Source organism: Engystomops pustulosus, chromosome 8 (assembly GCF_040894005.1).
Source record: "Engystomops pustulosus chromosome 8, aEngPut4.maternal, whole genome shotgun sequence".
NCBI classification, from domain to species: domain Eukaryota; kingdom Metazoa; phylum Chordata; class Amphibia; order Anura; family Leptodactylidae; genus Engystomops; species Engystomops pustulosus.
This window is the reverse complement of record NC_092418.1, coordinates 75,486,870-75,510,540: the sequence shown is the minus strand read 5'-3', so window position 1 is coordinate 75,510,540 and position 23,671 is coordinate 75,486,870. Positions and strand designations below refer to the sequence as shown.

General features: G+C 45.1%; 1 protein-coding gene across 5 annotated transcripts in view; it reads left to right on the top strand.

The window, feature by feature from the left end:
- ITGB2 (integrin subunit beta 2) overlaps positions 1 to 4,732 on the top strand; it is a 69,098-nt gene extending 64,366 nt beyond the window's left edge. For all 5 annotated transcript variants that reach the window (XM_072121283.1, XM_072121281.1, XM_072121280.1 and 2 more), the window contains 2 exons: positions 1,828 to 1,994; positions 2,867 to 4,732. In XM_072121283.1, the coding sequence (XP_071977384.1) occupies positions 1,828 to 1,994; positions 2,867 to 2,938 (239 nt within the window). In that variant the 3' untranslated portion in view covers positions 2,939 to 4,732. The remainder of the gene's footprint in view (positions 1 to 1,827; positions 1,995 to 2,866) is intronic.
- The last annotated feature ends 18,939 nt before the right edge of the window (positions 4,733 to 23,671 follow it).

Below are 23,671 nucleotides of genomic sequence, written 5' to 3'. Positions count from 1 at the left end.
TTGTACACAAAGCATATTTCTCATGAAATCACAGCAATTTATATGACATGAAATCACAGAAGTCTGCATGGAGAGGAGTAGAAGTCCATGCAGGCTTCTGTGATTGTTTTATGTGGTCAGATATGTGCATGGAGTACAGTTTGCTAATGTTAAGAGGCTAGAGGACCTGTGATGATGTCACCCTGGTCACATGTAATTAGGTCACGCCCCTCAACTCGCTCAAAAGATGCATAGATACCAAGAAAGTTTATTACTTTGATTTTATGGGGATCTGAGGGAAACACAGAATCTGGTCAGTTACTAGGGCTCTATAGGGACCTGTGAAAAATGTGCTGTCAGGTTCCCATTAAGAACATTGCAACAGACACAAACACTGGCAAACTTATTAACATTCTGAGGCGGGCACAAAAAAAAAAAGTGAAAATACTTCCAAAAAGGCGCAAAAATATTTAAAAAAATGTGTAATAAGAAATGAAAAAAATATATAGTCAAAATATATATAAATATAATACAAAAAGATATAAAACAGAGATACAGTAAAGAGACAATGGGGGTCTGGTTTATTGTACAACTTTTTGAGACATTTTTGCCTCAGTCAGAGGCGTAGCTAGGAGAGGCAGAGCCCCATAGCAGGTTGCTAAATAGGGTCACCCTTCCCACTTAAAAATAGACTTATTTCTATACTCACACTTGCAAGTCACACAATTATACACTCTCATGCACACACATATTGAGGATAAATACACACATACAGTGCCATATACAAACGTAAAGCATATATACACACTTACAGTATATATACACACCATACACTGTATACACATCACAGAAACAGCATATATATGTAATATTTGTAGAAAGACCAGCGCTTCAGGAAACAATTGTAGTGTAAAAATATATGTTTTCTTTATTCGTTCCTCTTAAAAGCATATGTCACGGCAGAGTGCACAAAACAAGGGATACACGGCGTAAATCCAACGCGTTTCCCGTGTATCCCTTGTTTTGTGCACTCTGCCGTGACATATGCTTTTAAGAGGAACGAATAAAGAAAACATATATTTTTACACTACAATTGTTTCCTGAAGCGCTGGTCTTTCTACAAATGTCATTGCCCTGAGTCCATGGGGGATCTCTTCGTGTCCGTGCGCTGGGAACATCTCGTCTGATTGGTGAGCTGGATTTTGCTTGTTTTTTCATATATATGTAATATAAATATTATGCAAATATTATGCTGTACAATGTGCAGTATGATATATCAAACATTCTAACATAATTGTGGCGCATGCCCGTTAAACTGAGTGCACCAGAACATGCTCCGGTCTTCATGAATCGGTTGCAGTTTGCCTCACTATTAACAAATGTGACCCAATGTGGTGAGAAATCCCCCATAGACAGTTAAATGTTTGCATTGGATTACCCCAACAACATAAGTAAGTCATGGAGCAAACCATAAAATTCAATACAAAAGTCCTTATGTTCTTAACCAATAGGACTAAACCTTATTTTACAAGACTTCCCACCAAGAGTTCCTGAAATCCAATCTGAAAAATAAAGTGTTAGGGCGCATTCACACTGTCGTTGCCCGCTGTACTGTAGCACGGCGGCGCCGGGGAGAGGAGGTGAACGCTGCTCACCCCCACCCCTCTCCATGGGGATATATGGCCCATTGCCGGCCTATGGGGGACGTCTATGCGACGTATGAATTCGTGTGAATTCAGCCTTACTGTAGCAGATGATTCATGATAATGATGCAATTTGAGATCACTCTTAAGTTCTGCTTGAAAAATCTTTCCTAAAAATCATCTAATAACCTTATTTAATTCACAGAATGCCCTGAGGAACCTAACATCGCTGCAATTGTTGGAGGTACCATTGCAGGTGTCATATTAATTGGTTTGATTATTCTTGCCATCTGGAAACTTTTTACAGAAGTTAAAGATCGGAAAGAATATCAGCGGTTTGAGAAAGAAAGGCAGCAAGTCAGGTGGGACAAGGTGAGATGTAGCCTGAATGTGGGAAGAAGACCACTTTTTTTCCTACCGTATGTTTGCAAACAGAATGTCAGTCCATTCAAAGTCTGTGGGACTGGCAGATAACTAAGTAGGTATGTTCAGAAACCCAATTATTGCACTGGGGATCCATATGGATATTTTTTAATCTATTTTCTGGATAAGTTCTCAATGCATTTGACAAAGAGAAGCTGTTACCAGAGCCAGCATTCTTCTAAAACAAGATTTTTATTGATTTCCTCTGTTTCAGTAATGGAGGCAGGCAGCTGTAGTATACAGTCTGTATACCCCACCTCCTCACTGATGCTGACATTGCTAACCTAGCCCCAATCATGAATGAGTGACTTGTTGAAGACAATTCCTAAAGGGGAATTCCTCAGCCCACACCTTTCTTAGGGAGTGGTAAAGATTTAGCAGGACTGAGTCACACACAGCCCCTATCTGTCTATCTCTATTTCCTACCTTTGCTGTAGTTGAATATTGGCAGACAGTCCTTAGATACAAGTTCTATACCAGAAACATGTTTGTAGCAGTGAGACCTGTCAATCATAAACAAAGAGCTAGGGCAGTTCAGTGATTACAGCATATTCAGGACCCCATTAATATTATTGGACTCACATCCATATAAGTTTACAAATTGATCTTTTAGTGATTAGAGCAATGCTTTTTAATCATATTTTTTATTGAAGTATTCATTGTGGGTGGGTTAATTTGACTGTCAATAAGCACTCTGTATAAGATGAAGAATTCTATCAGACTGTATAATTTTTTATCTGGGTTGTATTTTATGCAATATTGTATCTGTATCATTTATATAAATATTATATAAATTACTTTTTTATGTTCTCTTTATTTAGAGTATCAATCCTATATTTACCAATGCTACCACCACTGTGAAGAATCCGCATTTCGATGGAGACGTAGAATGATTCTGTACTCAACACCAAGCACTGGATGATTTCTTGGCTTTATGTTACAAAAATATATATAGTTATTATTTTTGGTTTATAGTTTTTTATCACAATTAATGGCCACCTCTTAACATTATGTAGCTTTTAATTTCATCATTTAGTTCCAATTAATCTATATCATTGTTGAATTTTCATTTTTCTAGTAAGCAGGGTTATATGTCTCACTAGGTTGCCAATCCCAATTGTTCTTCAAGAATAGGTGACGCCCCCAAGGAACCTCTTTCTTTCTGTTTATTTATTCAGGCACTTCTGTAAGATACAACGTTCATCATGTGCCCCTTCTTTTTATCAGGCCAAAACCTGGCAGCTATCAATGAATTATCAGGTTAATATTTAGCAGCTATCAATGAAATATCAGGTCGTTACCTAAAAGCTATCAGAGAAGCATCCCTATCATATGAATGTCAGTGTTAGTATATTAACAAAACCTAAAGATTGAAGACATGAGACAGTAGAACGACTATTGCTAATATTAGCTGCAAAATGAACATAGAACGTTCCTTATTTCTATTCTTAGATTCCAGATGTAATCTTGAAAAGTTAGTTCTTCTCAAACATAGTTTTGGATGCCTGTTTTCCCTGTGAAAAAAAAGATCACTGCATTTACAATAAAGCTAACTACCTTTGGGATATGCTGTATGAAAAATGCCATGTTTTATTTTAGAACAGAATCGTAAGGCAAACTTGTGGTTGGGAACAGGCAGGAGGTCGAGACAGGCAGCACAGGATCAGAGTTGGGGATGTAGCGGTAGGTCAAGACAGGAAGAGTCAATAACGGAACGGGGGCCACAGCAGGAATTCGGAAACATAGCAAATCGCATGAAATAGCTTTCGCAGAGGCACTAGGCACAAATATCCGGGGGATGGGAATGCTGAGATAAGCCTGCTTTTATCAATCTCCTGGGAATGGCCAGTGGCAATTAGCAGTATGCTGGCCCTTTAAATCTTCAAGGAGGTGGGGACGCGCTTGTCGGGCTGCCGGACCAGGAACGTGGACAGGTAGGACAGGGAGGGGAGACAGGGGCCTCGAAGAGGTACGGGTGTGTCTGCTACCCGGGACGTGGGTCGCGGGGGCACCCGAGCGGCGAAGGGCATGGGTGTGCCAATGACCTGGAACGTAGGTTGCGGGGGCACCCTTGACACAGTTTAGTTGCAAATGATAATCCTTTTTAGTAGAAAGGAAAAAGAACACAAAGAACACTTCATGTGCACTATTGTCTTATCAGTAAAAGTTAAACAGGACTCGTCATCAGAATTTAAACCTCACACCAGTAATACCTGCTGTTAAATGGTTAAAAATCATCCCCATAGCTCCTAAAAGTATCTGCCCCTGAGGCACCATACCTTAATTAAAGCTGTTTTTCTGTTATGCAAATGAGTAGACATGAGTCAACTACTGTAGAGAAGAGTCACATTGTCTCCAGACTGTCCGTAGACCACAACTCAATCTTGAGAACTATTTTTCTTCAAATCGCTATCTGAGAAGACAGGAAGTCCTCTCCCTGTCCTTACCAGAACGCTTCCCCTCTCACTTACACAATTAATTTAGCAGTGAGCACTGTGTGGGAAACTGCAGATCTTCTCACCATTTCACACACCCCATGATGGGCAGGGCTAAGTGGTGGGGCAGAGCCATATGCCATTAGGTGTAGGTAACATAGAAAAACAAAAAATCTGGGGGAAAATTTTACTGTTGGAAGATTTATGATGGGACACCTGCGTGGACTTTTCAACAAAGGCACAGTGGGGGGGGGGGGGGGGGGGGCTGTGTTAGGTTTATTGTGCCTGTTTTTCATGAAAGTTTCCCTTTAAAGTGCTTGTCCTCACAAGCTGTTTAGTTGTGCAAACTGGCACATTACTTGTCTCACTTATAGAGTATGTTTATCTGCTGCGTCCTCCATACCAGAGATGGTATGTAGTCTCCATAATGTGTTTATGTATGTACTCTAAGTACTTCCACTGTCGTGGTGCTGGGTAATGTCAGGCTCAGTAGTCCAGTCAAAAACTGCATTGATTTAATAAAACATAAGTAAAAGCTCAACGATAGCTCATTGCAGCTGATGAAGAGCTCTCTTCAAGCTCAAAATGCGTCTTGATTTTACTTTTTTTAAATAAAACGCAGACAAGATTCTTAAATATACTCAGGATAACAAAATAACACATTCTCTAATTCACTGTTATTAACAAAAATACAGCATTTCACAGATATATGTCCAACCTGTCTCTATCATTACTGGTGTTTACCATTTTGGTTTCCCTAGGATCCGACAGTAAAATCTTCTGACTATGGTCGGATTCTTCTCATGAATACAAAGATAGATCCCGGCACTCACCAAATAATGCAGATATTGTTTAATAGTAAGATCAACTTACAGCATGATGTGCAGGGACACAACACAAGGGAACGCGTTTTCGGCTCAACACTCGAGCCTTTGTCAACCAGGTTGACAAAGGCTCGAGTGTTGAGCCGAAAACGCGTTCCCTTGTGTTGTGTCCCTGCACATCATGCTGTAAGTTGATCTTACTATTAAACAATATCTGCATTATTTGGTGAGTGCCGGGATCTATCTTTGTACCATATTGAGGCTAAGGCCGTACCCGGAGCACCGCTACTCACAGAGTGCCGTCCATCCACTGCCACAATTATCTTCTCATGAATAGACTTACTGTACTAGCTACAGATAAGCAGGGCTGGCTCTGTGTCTTATTGATTAGGTGAGGGAGCAGAGCTGAGAGTGGGACATGTATCTTAGTTTTTTTATTGGTATAATTTTTTTGGCAGGTCTTTTTTGCTCCTTATGTATGATCATGTCTTTTTTTCTTGTGATACATGTTTAGTTTTTCCTGTCCTGGCAGGTGCAACTTTTGGCTTTTATTTGAGACTTTTTGTTGCAAATGAAGTGAAAAGTTGCACAGAACATCTGGAAAATAAAGACACATAAGGGACACGGCACAAGGTGCAGACAAGTACCCTGACAATCTAAGTGCATTGTCAGCACACAGCATTTCATAGCACAAAGGAAGTTTGTAATCAAATTGGTTTGTAAACAAGAAATAAAAATTTGGGAACTTTCTTTTTGAACTTTCCCTTTAAGTAAAAGTAGTTTTTAATTGGAAAATTAAGCCAGACATTATCCAGCTCTGCCAACTCGCAGAGGAAGTATCTGGGGTAGATACATAAATACGTGCAATTCTTTTTAGTACCCATTCCTCACTGACCAAACCCACAGCTTAGGTTTGGTCTGAATATTTATGAATTGCTGTTTATTTTATTACTACTATAATGCTGAATTTAAAACAAAAACATGATTTGAGTTGTAAAAAAACTATTTTTATACTAAGTGTCTTTTGGTACTGTAAGTACATTGTATAAAACAGTGAGGGAATAGAACACGCTTTGTAATGATAAAGAACTGTGGTTCCAACAAGCAAATCTCAACTGTTTATAATGATGTCATAACTACGCTGCCCTTTTTATACTTGTCAATAAATTGTTCATACTATTCCAATTTATGCTGTATTTTATGGTTGCCATTTCTGAATTTATAGTGGGTTCTGTGTATGAATACGTGCACCAGGGAAGTGCTGATTGTCATCATATAGTGCTGTCACAGCGCTATAATCTTCAAGATATCAGAGTACAATGACACAAAAGATAACATAATTATTTTATATTTGTTACTATGGTGCATCAAAGTCACAGTCCTATTGGCCCACCAGAGTACCATTAGATCCTTAGTCATTCATCACTTAGGTCTAAATCTTAGGATTTGATTGTCAGGATCAGTGGATCCTCTGGACCACCGCGGGAGATGTAACTAGCCAACACCCGGAACCGGAGCCTAGCGGCACCTGGTATTCACCAGAGCCCGCCGCATAGCGGGTTGGACTTGCTGCGGCAGGATACCACTAGGTCGTTCCCAGGTGTGACTAGCCCACGGTGGCAGCCGAGGTCGAGGTACCTTAGCGGATGACAATCTCGTAGACAGGTCCAGGCACAGGGTCAGGGCAGGCGGCAGAGGTGCAACGTCAGGTCCAAGTCCGGGGTCAGCAACAGGAGGTCCAGGCAGGTGGGAACGGGAACACAGCAACACGGAGGAACTCGGGTAACACGGGACACAGGAGCGGGAACACACAGGAATACACGGGAACGCAGGAATACACAGGAACGCAGGAATACACAGGAACGCGGGAATGGCTAGGAAGCTTTCTCTAAGGCTATGAGGCACAAAGATCCGGCAGGGGACACAGGAAGAGGCAGGATTCTTAAAGGTGAGGTTCAGCCAGTGCACCAATTAGCGGTGCGCTGGCCCTTTAAATTTTCGGCAGGAGCCGCGCGCGTCCCCAAGGCAGTCCAGGGAAGAGCAGGAGCCGGGAGAGGTGAGTTCAGCGACCGGCCTGCAGCGGGGGCAAACAGGGGTGCACGGATGCGCCCGCGATCCGAGACAGGGATCGCGGGAGCACCCGTGACAGTACCCCCCCCTTCGGCCTCCCTCTCTTCTTGGGCCTGAGAAAACATTGGAGCAGGCTCTTGTCCAAGATGTTATCCTCTGGCTCCCAAGATCTCTCCTCAGGACCAAATCCCTTCCAGTCTACCAGAAACAACCGCCTACCTCTCACTGTCTTAGTATCCAGGATCTCCTTCACCTCGAAGACATCGGTAGAGTCCGCTTGTGGGGCCGGAGGGAGAGGAACTTGTTGGGTGAAGCGGTTTAAGATGACTGGCTTGAGGAGGGAAACGTGGAAGGAGTTGGGTATGCGCATGCTAGGAGGCAGCCGCAATTTGTAGGCTACCGGGTTGATGCGACTGAGGATTTCAAATGGACCCAAGAACAGGGGTCCCAATTTGTAGCCAGGGATCTTCAGTCGGACGTACCTTGAGGATAACCAGACCCTGTCACCAGGAGCTAAGACAGGAAAAGGCCGACGTTTCTTGTCCGCTTGATGCTTGGTCTTGGCAGAGGTTTGTAGCAACGAGGTATGGACTTGTTCCCAGATGGCTTTTAGATCCTGTACCAAGTCCTCCACAGCAGGAACATCTGCAGACACAGGTAACGGAAGAGGAGGCCGTGGGTGCAGTCCGTAATTAATAAAGAAGGGAGCAGAACCAGCAGAAGTGGAGTCCAGGGAATTGTAGGAAAACTCCGCCCATGGTAAAAGAGAAGCCCAGTCATCCTGACAAACGGACACAAAGTGGCGGAGATAGCATCCCAAAGTCTGATTCACCCTCTCTACTTGGCCGTTGGACTGAGGATGATAGGCAGAGGAAAAGTCCAATTTCACTTGCAGCTGATTGCACAGAGAGCTCCAGAACTTGGACACGAACTGAACACCTCGATCAGAAACGATGTGCCAGGGAAGGCCATGAAGCCGGAAGATGTGCTGGAAGAAGAGACTGGCAAGACGTGGGGCTGAAGGCAAACCTGGTAGAGGGACAAAATGGGACATCTTAGAGAAGCGGTCTGTTACCACCCAGATAACGGTATTGCCAGATGATGGCGGCAGATCAGTAATGAAGTCCATAGCCACGTGAGACCACGGGCAGGTAGGGTAACGGCAACAGAAGACCAGCTGGTTTTTGTCGTGAGGGCTTATTGCGAGCACAAGAGGCACAAGACCGCACAAAATCCCGAACGTCCTTGACCAAATCAGGCTACCAATAGAAACGGGAAATCAGGGCCACAGAGCGCTGCACCCCAGGGTGCCCAGTCACTCGAGAAGAATGTCCCCAGGTCAGGATCCTCTTTCGAAGTCCAGGTCGTACATGCCGGGAGGTAATTGCCGAAGGTCCACCGGCGCTGCCAGCACAAGCCGCTCTGGAGGAATGATGTGTCTCGGAGCATAGTCCTCCCCCATAACATCGGAAGCATGTGACAGGGCGTCAGCCTTGATGTTTTTCTCGGCTGGGCGAAAATGGATCTGGAAGTCAAAACGGGAAAAGAATAGGGACCACCGGGCTTGACGTGGGTTCAACCGTTGAGCTGTCTGCAGGTACTGGAGGTTCTTGTGGTCCGTGAAAATACTGACTGGAAATCGAGCTCCCTCCAGCAGATGACGCCATTCCTCCAAGGCAAGCTTGATAGCCAGAAGCTCACGATCCCCTATAGCAGTGATGGCGAACCTTTTAGAGCCTGAGTGCCTAAACTTCAACCAAAAGCCACTTATTTATTGCAAAGTGCCAGCGCAGCACTTTAAGCAGTAATGTATTTCTCCTTGTTCATTGACAACTTTCAATCCTTCAGCCTTCTAAAGATACCAACCCAGTTGAAAGAAGGAGGGCAAATTCATCTGTCATTGTAGGAAGGTTCTGCAGGCAGATTCTTTGAGTTCTGTCTGGTGAACTTCATTCTGGGGTGATGGCCTGGGTGCCCACAGAGAGGGCTCAGAGTGCCGCCTCTGGCACCAGTGCCATAGGTTCGCCACCACTGCCCTATAGAATAATTTCTCTCTGCGGAGGAAAATGTTTTGGAGAAGAAGCCACAGGAGAGAGTTCGGCCCCTAGGCCCCTTCTGGGCAAGAACCGCTCCAGCTCCTACGGAAGAGGCATCGACTTCCAGAAAGAATGGCTTCTCGGTATAAGGTCTGGTAAGAACAGATGCAGAGGAAAATGTCGTCTTTAATCTCGTGAAGGCCTCCTCAGCCGCAGGGGGCCAGAGACGAGAATTGACACCTTTCTTTGTTAGCGCCACCAGTGGAGCTACCAGGGAAGAAAAATGTGGAATGAATTGCCTATAATAATTGGCAAAGCCCAGGAATCTTTGGATAGCACGCAGTCCCACTGGGCGTGGCCACTGAAGAACTGCAGATAGTTTAGCAGGATCCATCTGCAGGCCTCTGTCGGAAATAATGTAGCCAAGGAATGGAAGGCTCCTGTCAGGTTCGCTAGGGAGATTGCTGGGACTTCTGGTTCTTCTGGTGGTACCAGCAGCGTTCTCCGAACCCCGGCGCGTATCCGCGCAAACTCCACCTCTCGTCCTGGGCAGCGGCTGCTAAGATCTCGCGCTGTCTAGGAGTGGCTGGGACTTTGAACCTCTGCTTGGTGCCTGGTTGTTTCTGCACCATGAGGGGTTAATTCCCAGATGCTGTCCAGCTCCTATCAGGTTCTGGAGGTGGAGTTCTGGCTGCATAAATTGCAGCTTCACTAGTCACCTGTGCCAGTGTTTGAAAATCCCTTTCTCCACTCGCTGCTCTAGGTTGTATTGCTCAGTATCTTTATCTGTATTGTTGTTACCTCGGCTAGTTTTTGACTTTGACTCTCTGCTTACTGATTTTGCTATTGACGTACCCTCTCGTTGTGATTCCGGCCTGTTTACCATTCTTTTGTGTTTTATGTTGTCAGTCTGTTTGTTTTCCTTCCCACACTTATTCCAGCGTATCTCGAAGTCTTCAAGTAGTCGCCCCACGGTTTAGCGTGGGGGGCTATAGGAAGGGACAGAGGTTGGGGCAAGCTCAGGGCACACTATCCCCTGTCTTTTGTGTACCATTCTTAACAGAAACACTGGCCACACATAGGTCTGCATCCTGTATCCGACCTGCTACATTCTCTCCTCCCATGGAGCCTTTGTCAGCTGTGGTCACTCAGGTCCAGACCCTAACTCAGTTTGTTCAGGATCTAGCCTCCCGTCTCCAAATTCAGGAATCTATGCAGGTTCCGCGGCAGACATCACCGCAGGATCCACTGCCACCCACACCTGAACCTAAGGTTCCTCTCCCTGACGTGTTTTTTGGTGACCGTAAGAAATTTTTTTCATTTCGGGAGGGCTGTAAACTTTATTTTTCCTTACGTCCTCGTTCATCGGGCACAGAGATTCAAAGGGTGGGCGTGGTAATTTCCCTGCTGCGTGGGGATCCGCAAAATTGGGCCTTTTCTCTCCCACCTGACTCTCCATCCCGTTCTTCTCTTGACGCTTTTTTTTCTGCTTTAGGCCAGATTTATGACGAACCTGACCGCCGAGCACTTGCAGTTTCCCACCTTAGATCTCTGTCTCAGGGAAAACGGACAGCAGAAGATTATTGTGCCCAGTTCAGACAGTATGTGACTGACTCGCAATGGAATGACTGCGCCCTAAAAGACCAATTTATGTCCGGACTGTCAGACCGAGTACAGGACTTAGTCTTAGCTTATGCCGAGCCTCAGACATTAGATGATGCTATGACTCTGGTCATCCGAGTTGATCGTCGCCTAAGATCCAGGCGATCACCTCGGGTGTCCTCTGACTGTCAGCCAGCGGCCAGTCTGTCTCCAGGTAGTCCAGAATTGGAATCCATGGAGCTGGATAGCATCTCTCCTGCACAGCGGAAGCAACATCGACTGAGACGTCATCTTTGTTTCTACTGTGGAAGTCCTGATCATCTGGTCAACACCTGTTCCAAGAGGCAGCAGCAGGAAAACTTCCGCTCCTAAGCAGTAGTCGGGGGGACTGCTTAGGAGCTCAGGTACTCCCAATTGTGTCTAGAATGTATTTACCTTGTACAGTTAAGTTTCAGTCTGTTTCCTGCACTGGTCGCGCCTTTTTGGATTCAGGTGCTGCGTCTAATTTAATCGATTATAAGTTTGTCTCTCAGTTTTGCATGTCATTGATTCCATTGTCCACTCCTATCCAGATGTCAGGTGCGGATTTGACCCCTCTACAGGCAGGGTTGATCAAATTCCGAACCCCGCAGATAAAGCTTATGGTAGGAGCTATGCATGAAGAGTGGTGTTCTTTCCTAGTTATGGAAAACTTGTCTGAAAATGTCATTCTTGGTCTACCCTGGCTCCGGATCCATAATCCGGTAATTAATTGGGAAACTCTGGAGCTGGTTCATTGGGGTCCTCACTGTAAGGATCACCTGTCCAAAGTTTCATTATGTACAGTAGTGGCGGAAGATCAGAGTCTTCCAGGTTTTCTCTCTGATTACTCAGATGTGTTTTCAAAACCCTTGTCCCAAGTCCTTCCTCCTCACAGGGAGTTTGATTGTAAAATTGACCTTCTTCCTGATGCTAGATTGCCAAAGGGTCGTATATATAACCTGTCGGTACCAGAACGGGAGTCACTGAAGAGTTATATTGATGAGAGTTTGGCAATCGGACATATCCGTCCCTCTGAGTCGCCCACTGGGGCCGGGTTCTTTTTTGTTGAGAAAAAAGATGGTGGTCTACGGCCGTGCATTGATTATCGAGAATTAAATAAGATAACGGTAAAAAACTCAGGTCCTCTCCCCTTGATCCCGAATCTCTTAAATCAGGTTTCTGGGGCCCAAGTTTTCTCTAGATTAGATCTCAGAGGGGCTTATAACCTGATTCGGATCCGAGAAGGGGATGAGTGGAAAACCGCATTTAATACACCTTTGGGGCACTTTGAATACCTGGTTATGCCCTTTGGTTTGAGTAATGCCCCAGCGGTTTTTCAAGGGTTTATGAACTCCATTTTTCATGATTACATCGGTGTGTTTATGGTGGTATATCTAGACGATATTTTGATTTTCTCTCCTGATATGGTTTCTCACCAGCAACATCTCCGCCAAGTACTTACCAGGTTGCGCAAAAACCACCTCTTCGCTAAGCTGGAAAAGTGTGTTTTTTTCGTCCAGAAGGTTTCCTTCTTAGGTTATGTTGTGACTCCCTCTGATGTACAGATGGATCCGAGTAAGGTTCAGGCGCTCACGGACTGGGTTCGGCCTACCAATCTTAAGGCCCTACAACGTTTTTTAGGTTTCGCTAACTATTATCGGAACTTTATAAAGAGCTTTTCCGTGATCGCCAAACCCCTCACGGATCTGACCCGTAAGGGTGCTGATCCGAACAATTGGTCCCCTGCCGCTTACTCAGCGTTTGAAACTCTAAAAGCGGCATTCTCGTCAGCCCCGGTTTTGGTTCAACCTGACCTCTCTCTACCGTTTGTTGTGGAGGTTGATGCCTCCGAGGTAGGAGTAGGTGCAGTGTTGTCTCAGGGGTCTTCCACTCTCACCAGACTTAGGCCCTGTGCATATTTCTCTAGAAAATTTTCTTCTTGTGAGAGGAATTATGATATTGGTAATCGAGAGCTCCTTGCCATTAAGTGGGCATTTGAAGTCTGGCGACACTTTTTGGAGGGAGCTCTTCATCCGATAACTGTGCTCACGGATCATAAGAACTTAGTATATTTGGATACTGCTAAGCGCTTGAACTCACGTCAGGCTAGGTGGGCCTTGTTTTTCTCTCGCTTTAATTTTGTGGTCACCTACCGACCTGGGTCAAAAAATGTGAAGGCTGATGCCTTGTCCCGTAGCTTCGGCACTCCTGAGCTTCCAGAGGCTGCTGACAGTAATATTTTGTCTCCAGGGGTTGTGCTGGCAGCTGTCTCCTCACACCTCTCCTCTCAAATTTTAGCAGGACAAAGATCTGCACCTAAAGACCTTCCGGAAGGCAAATTATTTGTTCCTCCTTCTTGTCGTTTGAGAGTGTTGGAGGAGACGCATTGCTCGGTACTGGCTGGTCATCCGGGAATGCGGAGTACCTTGGATCTCTTAAAGAGAAGTTACTGGTGGCCTCACATGACTAAGGATGTGCACGCATTTGTCCAAGCCTGTCAGGTCTGTGCGCGAGGAAAGACTCCCAGGAGACGTCCTGAGGGGCCTCTTCTTCCGCTTCCAGTTCCCACCAGGCCATGGTCTAAAGTGTCTATGGACTTCGTCACTGATCTGCCAGCATCTCAAGGCTGTTCAGTGGTTTGGGTGGTAGTGGACCGTTTCTCTAAAATGGGACACTTTGTTCCATTAAAAAAGTTGCCTTCAGCTGAAGAATTGGCTGAATTGTTTATACAGAATATTGTACGCCTCCATGGTATACCAGATGATATTGTGTCAGATAGGGGCGTACAATTTGTTTCCAAATTTTGGCGAGCATTTTGTTCTAGACTGGAAGTTAATTTGTCGTTCTCGTCTGCGTTTCACCCTGCGTCTAATGGTCAGTCTGAGAGAATGAATCAGATGATTCAATATCTGCGACTTTTTGTCTCGGACAGTCAGGACCAGTGGGTGAAATTCCTTCCGTTGGCAGAATTTGCTATTAATAACCACTGTATTTCGTCCACACAGGTATCTCCGTTTTTCTGCAATTATGGTTTTCATCCACGTTTCTCTTTTTCATCTGTGCCTGTCTCTGACATTCCTCGAGCGGAAGCTATTACATCCAAGTTGCGCTCGCTCTGGTCACAAGTTCGGGAGAATATTCAGAGGGCACAAAATTCTATGGCCCAACAAACTGAAAGAAGGCGCACTAAATCCGATACGTTTGTGGTGGGGGATAAAGTGTGGTTATCAACAAAAAACCTTAAATTGAAGGTCCCCTCTTTGAAGTTTGCGCCCAGGTTTGTGGGTCCGTTTGTTGTTACTCATATTGTTAACCCGGTTTCCTTCAAGATTACACTTCCAGCAGGGTGGCGGGTCCATAACACCTTCCATAAGAGTCTTCTGAAGCGCTATGTTGAGCCTGGTTTGCCTCTTTCTAACCCTCCTTCTCCATCTATTGTGGAGGGGAATCTGGAATTTGAGGTGGAAAAGGTGGTGAATTCCAGATGGGTAGGTAACTCCCTGCAGTACCTGGTCCATTGGAAAGGTTTTGGTCCTGAGGATAAGTCTTGGGTTCCGGCTAGAGATGTTCATGCTCCACGGTTACTCAGGTTATTTCATCAGACCTACCCTCAGAAGCCATCTTTAAGATCTAGGGGTCCGAAGGCCCCCCGTCAGGGGGGGGGTACTGTCAGGTTCGCTAGGGAGATTGCTGGGACTTCTGGTTCTTCTGGTGGTACCAGCAGCGTTCTCCGAACCCCGGCGCGTATCCGCGCAAACTCCACCTCTCGTCCTGGGCAGCGGCTGCTAAGATCTCGCGCTGTCTAGGAGTGGCTGGGACTTTGAACCTCTGCTTGGTGCCTGGTTGTTTCTGCACCATGAGGGGTTAATTCCCAGATGCTGTCCAGCTCCTATCAGGTTCTGGAGGTGGAGTTCTGGCTGCATAAATTGCAGCTTCACTAGTCACCTGTGCCAGTGTTTGAAAATCCCTTTCTCCACTCGCTGCTCTAGGTTGTATTGCTCAGTATCTTTATCTGTATTGTTGTTACCTCGGCTAGTTTTTGACTTTGACTCTCTGCTTACTGATTTTGCTATTGACGTACCCTCTCGTTGTGATTCCGGCCTGTTTACCATTCTTTTGTGTTTTATGTTGTCAGTCTGTTTGTTTTCCTTCCCACACTTATTCCAGCGTATCTCGAAGTCTTCAAGTAGTCGCCCCACGGTTTAGCGTGGGGGGGCTATAGGAAGGGACAGAGGTTGGGGCAAGCTCAGGGCACACTATCCCCTGTCTTTTGTGTACCATTCTTAACAGCTCCTTTGATGAAAGTGGCATTTTTCCAGTTTGGCATAGAGATGGTTAGTCCTGAGGCGACCGAGCACTTGCCGTACATGGGACTGATGGGACTCGAGATCAGCAGAAAACACGAGGATGTCATCCAGGTAAACCACAACACAGCTGTACAATAAGTCCCTGAAGATATCATTAACGAATTCCTGGAAAACGGCTGGTGCATTGCAAAGTCCAAAGGGCATAACTAAATATTCAAAATGCCCATCACGGGTGTTAAAGGCAGTCTTCCACTCGTCACCCTTCCTGATGCGAATAAGATTGTAGGCACCACGAAGATCCAACTTGGTAAAGACTCTCGCGCCCTGTAGACGATCAAACAACTCCGTGATCAGCGGCAAGGGGTAGCGATTCTTAACGGTGACTTTGTTAAGACCGCGAGTCTATACAGGGGCGAAGAGAGCCATCTTTCTTGGTGACAAAAAAGAAACCTGCGCCAGCTGGAGAGGAGGATTTACGTATGAAACCTCTTTGCAGATTTTCCTTAATATATTCAGACATGGCGGCTGTTTCGGGTACCGAGAGCGGGTACACCCGACCCCGTGGAGGAGAAGAGCCGGGCAGCAAGTCGATGGGGCAATCATAGGGACGATGTGGAGGAAGAGTCTCTGCCTGTTTTTTGGAGAACACATCTGCGAAATCCAAGTATGGAGCGGGAAGCCCCTCCAGGGGCTTGGGAGACAAGGTGGAAGTCCAGACAGGGAGCGGACGAGGGACATCCATACAATGAGAAGAACAAGCCGGGCCCCAACGGAGAATCTCCCCAGAGGACCAGTCCAGCACAGGGGCATGTTGCTGCAACCAGGGGAGACCCAACAGGAGGGTGGAAGTGCTTTGGGGCAGTACAAAAAAAGAAAGTCTTTCTTTATGCAAGGCTCCAACTTGCAGAAGCAGGGGTTCTGTGCGAAACCGGATGGGCACGGAAAGAATCTGGCCACTGACTGAGGCAATGGACAATGGTTTCTCAAGACGAACCACTGGGAAGTGATGCCGGGAGACCAGGGCTGCGTCCATAAAGTTCGCAGAAAGCAGAAACTTGAATCTGGGTGCCGGTGTCTACGCTGAGGAGCACAGGAATAATCAGACGTGGAGAAGCTTGGCACACACCTAGGGACGCTTCTCCCAAGAGCCCTAGGTGCTGGCGTTTCCCGGACATGGGGGACGAACAGGACAAGTCCCGATGAAGTGCCCTGGACTTAGAGGCCAGGGTGTCGAACTGAACAGCATACTCTCCCACAGATGAGTTGCCTTGGCGCAGATTCAACAACGCAGTCTCGGCAGAAGAAGCCCGTGCTGGTTCCTCAAAGACGGCCCGGAACTCCGCCAGAAAAGCCGCAAGAGTAGTCGTGACCGGGTCGCCTCTGTCCCAAAGAGGAGTGGCCCAGGCCAGGACCTTCCCAGAGAGAAGACTGACGAAAAATGCCACCTTGGAACGCTCCGTGACAAATTGCGAAGGCATAAGTTCTATTTGTAGGGAGCATTGAGTAATAAAACCCCTGCACTGTTTGGGGTCTCCGTCAAATTTGCTGGGCATAGACAGCCGTAGTCGTGGTTCAGCAACAGGAAGGCAGACCGGGGTTGCAGGAGCCACGGGAGCAGACACGGGAACCTGTTGCTGGGCGGCTAGCAGCTGTTGCAGCATGGTGGTGACTTGATCCAGCTGTTCGCGTTGAGCGGCAATCTCCCGGGATTGCTGGACCACTATGGCGGCAAAGTTTGGTCGAGTGGGAAGCGTAACCTCGGCGGGATCCATGGCCGGATCTTACTGTTAGGATCAGTGGATCCTCTGGACCACCGCGGGAGATGTAACTAGCCAACACCCGGAACCGGAGCCTAGCGGCACCTGGTGTTCACCAGAGCCCGCTGCAAAGCGGGTTGGACTTGCTGCGGCAGGATACCACTAGGTCGTTCCCAGGTGTGACTAGCCCACGGTGGCAGCCGAGGTCGAGGTACCTTAGTGGATGACAATCTCGTAGACAGGCACAGGGTCAGGGCAGGCGGCAGAGGTGCAACATCAGGTCCAAGTCCGGGGTCAGCAACAGGAGGTCCAGGCAGGTGGGAACGGGAACACAGCAACACGGAGGAACTCGGGTAACACGGGACACAGGAGCGGGAACACACAGGAATACAGGAATACACAGGAACGCAGGAATCGCTAGGAAGCTTTCTCTAAGGCTATGAGGCACAAAGATCCGGCAGGGGACACAGGAAGAGGCAGGATTCTTAAAGGTGAGGTTCAGCCAGTGCACCAATTAGCGGTGCGCTGGCCCTTTAAATTTTCGGCAGGAGCCGCGCGCCCTAGGAGGTGGGGACGCGCGTGCACGGCAGTCCGGGGAAGAACAGGAGCCGGGAGAGGTGAGTTCAGCGACCGGCCTGCAGCGGGGGCAAACGGGGGTGCACGGATGCGCCCGCGATCCGAGACAGGGATCGCGGGAGCACCCGTGACATTCATTTACAAAGAGCCACCTAGACTCTATTGAAGACATGTCACGGGATACACACTTTTGATAAGCAATTAATGGGGACCCTTACAATCATCACTTCGGGCCCAGAGAACATGAATTATGTTGATGGCTAATGTCATTTTAAAATGTAATACAACAAAGTATAATAAAACAAAATCTGTATTAAAATGTACCCCATGTTTCAATAAATTTGGAATAAATATATAATCCATCTTTTATACCTGATGAATATTCCTGGACTTAATGGGACTTGACTATTTATTTTTCCTGCAGCTTTCCCCTCTGTAGCCTCTATCTGTAATTTGCAGTTGTCTTCTAGCTGAAGGGTGGTGACAGATCTGCTGTGATGCAGTCCTTCTCCTCCCCTCTCAATAGACTTCTCAGTAATCTGACTATTCAGTGAATTTCTGTGAATTTGTAGCAAGATGGATCTTTGAAAGGGAACTTTTCATTTATATTACAAAGTTTTACAATTTAGTGACAATACTAAAAATGAAAACATGTATCAAGGTAGCAAAAGCTAATTCAAATGAATTATATATATTGATATATGAATTATATATGATTTATGAATATGTATATGAATTATATACAAAAGGTTGGCAAATTTCTAATATCAGTCCTTTTTGGACACCACATGCCCCCCGTAACTAGGAAGCCTAGCATATCCCCCAATATATAGGTAGCCCAACACATGCCTCAGTATAATAATAATCCTTATTTAACGCCATCAAATTCTGCAGCACTTTACAAATCAATTTATAGGTAGTTCAGCATATGCCCCTAGTATAAAGGTAGCCAAGTAAATGCCCCCAGTATATAAGTATGCTAGCACCCGTCTCCTGTATACTGGTAGCCCAGCACATGTCCCCTGTATATAGGTAGCCCAGCTCATGCACCTACTATATATGTAGTACAGCATAAATTTTATTTTTAATTAATACTGCGCTCCCTGTAGCCTCCTACTCACTCAGACTCTTCTCTTCCACGGTGCTGGCATCCCCTGATGTCCTTTGCATGCCCCATCCACGCCATTGCTTAGTAGACAGCGCTGCCTGGGTCAAACAAAGCACAGGTAACACTGCCCACTTGCATACTTGGATTCCGTACATTATACTTAAATGACATCTAACGTGTCCTACTAAGAAGTTACGGTTCCTCAGGACTTCTTTTATTATAACTCTATATGCTGCAATTGCAACAACAGATTTCTAAAAAAATATGCTAATTAGTCCGGGGCACTCCAGATACATCACTGAAGGAGAAACATGGATGGGGGGGAGTTAATATATTAAAAAACGAGGTGCTCCACTGGAGCGCCTTAGAGGGCCTTGTCTTTTAATATATTCAGTCCCCCCCTTCCGATACAAGTCCCGCCTGTCACCTGCTCTATGCACTGTGGTTAGGAGGGACTTATATTGGAACGGTGTAGAATAATATAAAAGATGAGGTGCTCTGGTGATAGCAGGAGCGCACCACACTAATTAGCATAATTTGTATAACTCTATATTGAAGCAATTGCTGCGTATAGAGTTATAATAAAAGATGCCCTGAGGAACGGTAACTTCTTAGTAGGACACGTCTACTATGTCCTTTAAAAGTTCCTGAAATGTAAAGACTTTTGGGGGAATTGTGTTTACTCCGGTAAATGCACAATTATTCCATTAGATGGCAGCATCACTCAGTAATGCTATGACCTACCGACAGCGAGAACCACAGGAAGTCACTGCAGGCAGAAGCAGGTAAGAAATCCACACTGATGGAAAAGTTCTGGTTCTGGAACTGTGTATGACACATGGCATATTTCTCAGCATAAGTATCTATCCAGATACATCACATTATATTTTTCCAATTGCTAAATATAAATTTCCTGACCATAAATACCCAGGTTCTTATTATTTAATCCATTATTGTATTTGCAGCATTAAAATAACATTATCTATAATACTAAACACAAGACAATATTTAGTAGAACCGAACTGATGACACACCAGGGCTGCTGGCTGGGAGATTGGATCCTTTTTTACCAGATTAGATCCATTCAATCCACCAAATAAAATCATTCTATTGTTATTTTATTTTTTCAGATAATTTTATTGGTATGTATGGGTTACAGAAAAGAAGAGAAAAATAGTAATAAAAATACCGTATATACTCGAGTATAAGCCGACCCGAGTATAAGACGAGACCCCTAATTTTACCACAAAATACTGGGAAAACCTATTGACTCGAGTATAAGCCGAGGGTGGGAAATGCATTGGTCACAGCCTCCCCAGTATATAGCCAGCCAGCCCCTGCCACAGTGTATATAGCCTGCCAGCCCCTGCCACAGTGTATATAGCTTGCCAGCCCCTGCCCCAGGGTATATAGCCAGCCAGCCCCTGCCCCAGTGTATATAGCATGCCAGCCCCTGCCCCAGTGTATATAGCCTGCCAGCCCCTGCCCCAGTGTATATAGCCTGCCGCCACTGCCGGACAGATCGCACAGAAGATATACAGGGGTCGCCGGAAAGGTGAGTTTAGATATATTTATTTTTTTGACTCGAGTATAAGCCGAGTTTGGGTTTTTCAGCACATTTTTTGTGCCGAAAAACTAGGCTTATACTCGAGTATATAAGGTAATAAAGAAAATACTCTGAAAATTCAAAACCTGAAAGGTTTGTAGCTGAAAGATAAACCTGGCATACCGTAGTTGAAGAGGTTGATAAATCTGCCCCATTGTTCTGGACCAGAGTGTATTAGGCCCCTTCCACACTTGCGTTGCAGATCACGTCAGAGTCTGATCAGGGTGCGATCAGGGTTTGGTCAGTGAAAAACGCACATTTTGCATCAGAGTGCAATCAGTTTTCAGTCAGAGTTTGTTCAGTGTCTCAGTTTTTCACGCGCGTTTTTGATGCAATTTCAATGCGTTTTTCACGCGCAGAAAATGCACGTGAAATGGACTCAAGACTGAGCTCTATCTTTTCTATGGCAATTGATGCGTGAAAAACGCATTGCACTTGCATTGCACTTGCAAGTGTCTCAGAGTGCAATGCGTTTTTGATGCATCTCCATAGACTTGTATGGTGCGTTTTTCACACGCGTGACTTGCAAAAGTAGAGCATGCTGAGATTTAAACACGCGTTAAAAAAATGCAAGTCTGAAAAGACCCATTGGTTACAATGGGTCAGAGTGCAATGCAAGTTCTGCGCGTCCAAAGCACGTGCAGAAAACGTGCATGAAAAACGCAAGTGTGAAAGGGGCCTTAATGGAGGCCAACAGTAATATTGTTATCTCTGGCTCAAAGGCAGAGTAGGTGGCAGCACTGGGCATACCCGGCAAGTGCTGGGGTCCCAGAGCTGTTGAGGGGCTCATATAAAGCTGTACATAAGAAATCCATAGGGGAAGAGGGAGCTGTCAGGCTCCAGAGGCAGTGGATCCACTGGACCACCACAGACGATGACACCTGGGACCGGAATGTAAGTGGAATCACCATAGTCCGCCGCAAAGTGGGTTGGACTTGCCGCAGCGTGGTACCACCAGGTCATCCCACAGGTGCGACTTTGTCAACTCATGATAGTTGATAGAAAACATGATGCAAGCCAAAAAGAGACACTTAGATTCTGCTGTGGAAGAAAAAAAGACACCAGCCAAGATCCAGAGGATAGAATATCCACAGGAAGACCTGGGAGGTTCACGTAGATCCATATGTTTAGACTTTGACAATAAAGGACAGATATTTTGGCACTCGGCTACTCCAAATATTCATTCAAAATTATATTTATTAGTATGTTAGTAAAATTGATTATCATTTCTCAAACTTGGACCAGTGTTTGGTAAAATTGATGAGGCGTGTACAGTGATGGGATTCAAATTTTTGACAAGCTCCCTATTTTCGAAGTGAGGAAAATGATGCCTACCATTCTGAATAATTACATTTTTAAAATAAACTTTTTATTAATATGATTAAATCAATCTTTATGTATCTAACAATGATTTAATCAACATTTTTCAAATATAAATCCTTCTAGAAAAAGAAAAAACAATCCATAAAAAATCCATGAATTTCCCCAATTCCACCAAAATGGTATACAATTCCAACTCCACAACTATGTTTTCCTGGTCACTCTAGCAGTTCTAAGTTGAGTAGGAGGAGATTCAATACTGCGCATGTACATAAAGTGCAGCACACATCATTTCAATTGAAAGCCTGGAATAGGCAACGGTGACAGGACACATGCGGCCTGTCAGACCTCGAGTGGCGGCCCACATCCTCCTGACAGTCAAGAGTACGATGTGCACTTTCATAACTGAGAGCAGTGTTCATTGGTGCAGGAGGCCAAGTAGCAGTGAGTGCAACAGAGTTGTCCTCCCTGCTCCCCAGTATTATTATTGTCTGCTCTGGGGTCTCCACATTGTTTGCTTTAAATGCAATATTTTGTTTGGTGGTAATTGGTGCGGTGATGGTGGTCAATTATTGCTGTGCTATGGTATTTATCATTTCTGGGGTGGCATTTCACATTGTACTGTGGTAGTTAGTGCATCTAGGGTCCTGGTACTAGCGTGGCTGTATCAGGTTTTTATGGTGGCCATTAAGGGTACTTCTTCCGATGCAACGACTTTCCACAGCGCTGCATCCGAAGAAGTGTGTAGGAAATCTGGTCCTGCTGCTGCTGAGCTGTGGATGTTTAACCCCTTAGGCACTGTGGTCAAACACGCCTGCAGTGTCTAATCAGGTTGTTTAGCGGAGTCGCCAAATATTCTACTAGTCATACAATGAACATCCTGGCCTTTTGAATATGCCCCCTCCCTCCCCAACCACTCATCCCTCCTCTTCCCTTGTTTATCTTGCCCTGTTCCCATCTGTGTCTTTGCATCTCCCATCCCATCTACTGTAACCTGTCTGCATGTGACAGCTTTAGCATCTACCTGCACAAATATCTGGAGACTGTATGTTGGTTTGTTCTCTATGTTACCAATAAAAACAGAATTGCCGCCCCTTTAAAAAAGAAAAATATGTAAAAACACACACATTTTGCAGTTCCACATCTGTTCCAACCTATGCTAATAAACTATGATAGTATTTATAGTGTATGATAAAAAATAAAAAAAAACTTGCTTTAAAAAATAAAGGAAAAAAAGATAAAAAAACAAGGGGCGTTTTTACCAATGTTACGGAATTTCTACACTTAAGGAAAGATAAAAATGCTGGAATAAGCCTTTCAGAACTTTACTAGATCCATCATCAGTATCTACGAGAACGAGCGCCTCAAGTGATTTTATAGGGTTTATTACCCTAAAAAGTCATTGCTAGCTACTTTGCCGGACTTTACCCCACGAGGCTGCACCACTAGAAGAAACCACCACAACATAACATAACCATAAAAAGATGAGCACCCACTTTATGTTTAACCCCTTAATGCCAAAGCCCTTTTTCATTTTTGCGTTTCCATTTTTCATTCCTCACCTTCAGAAATCCACAACTTTTTTATTTTTACACATACAGAGCTCTGTGATGGCTTGTTTTCTGAGTGACAAATTGCACTTCATAGTGATGGTAATTAACCCCTTCCCGACATTTGACATACTATTACTGCATGGCGGGAGGTGCGTTCCCGCAATATGCAGTAATAGTACGTCAAGCTGCGGGTGTTAGCTATATATATATATGTGTGAAAAAATGTTATTATATTTTGATAGGTTGGATATTTTATTAATACCCAATGTGGTTATGATTTTTACAATTTATTTATATTAGTTCTATGGAAAGGGGGGTGATTTGAATTTTTAGTTTTTTTAATATAATTTTTAAAATCTTTTTAAATTATTTTTTTTTTTACTATTTTTCAGACCCCCTAGGGCAGTGATG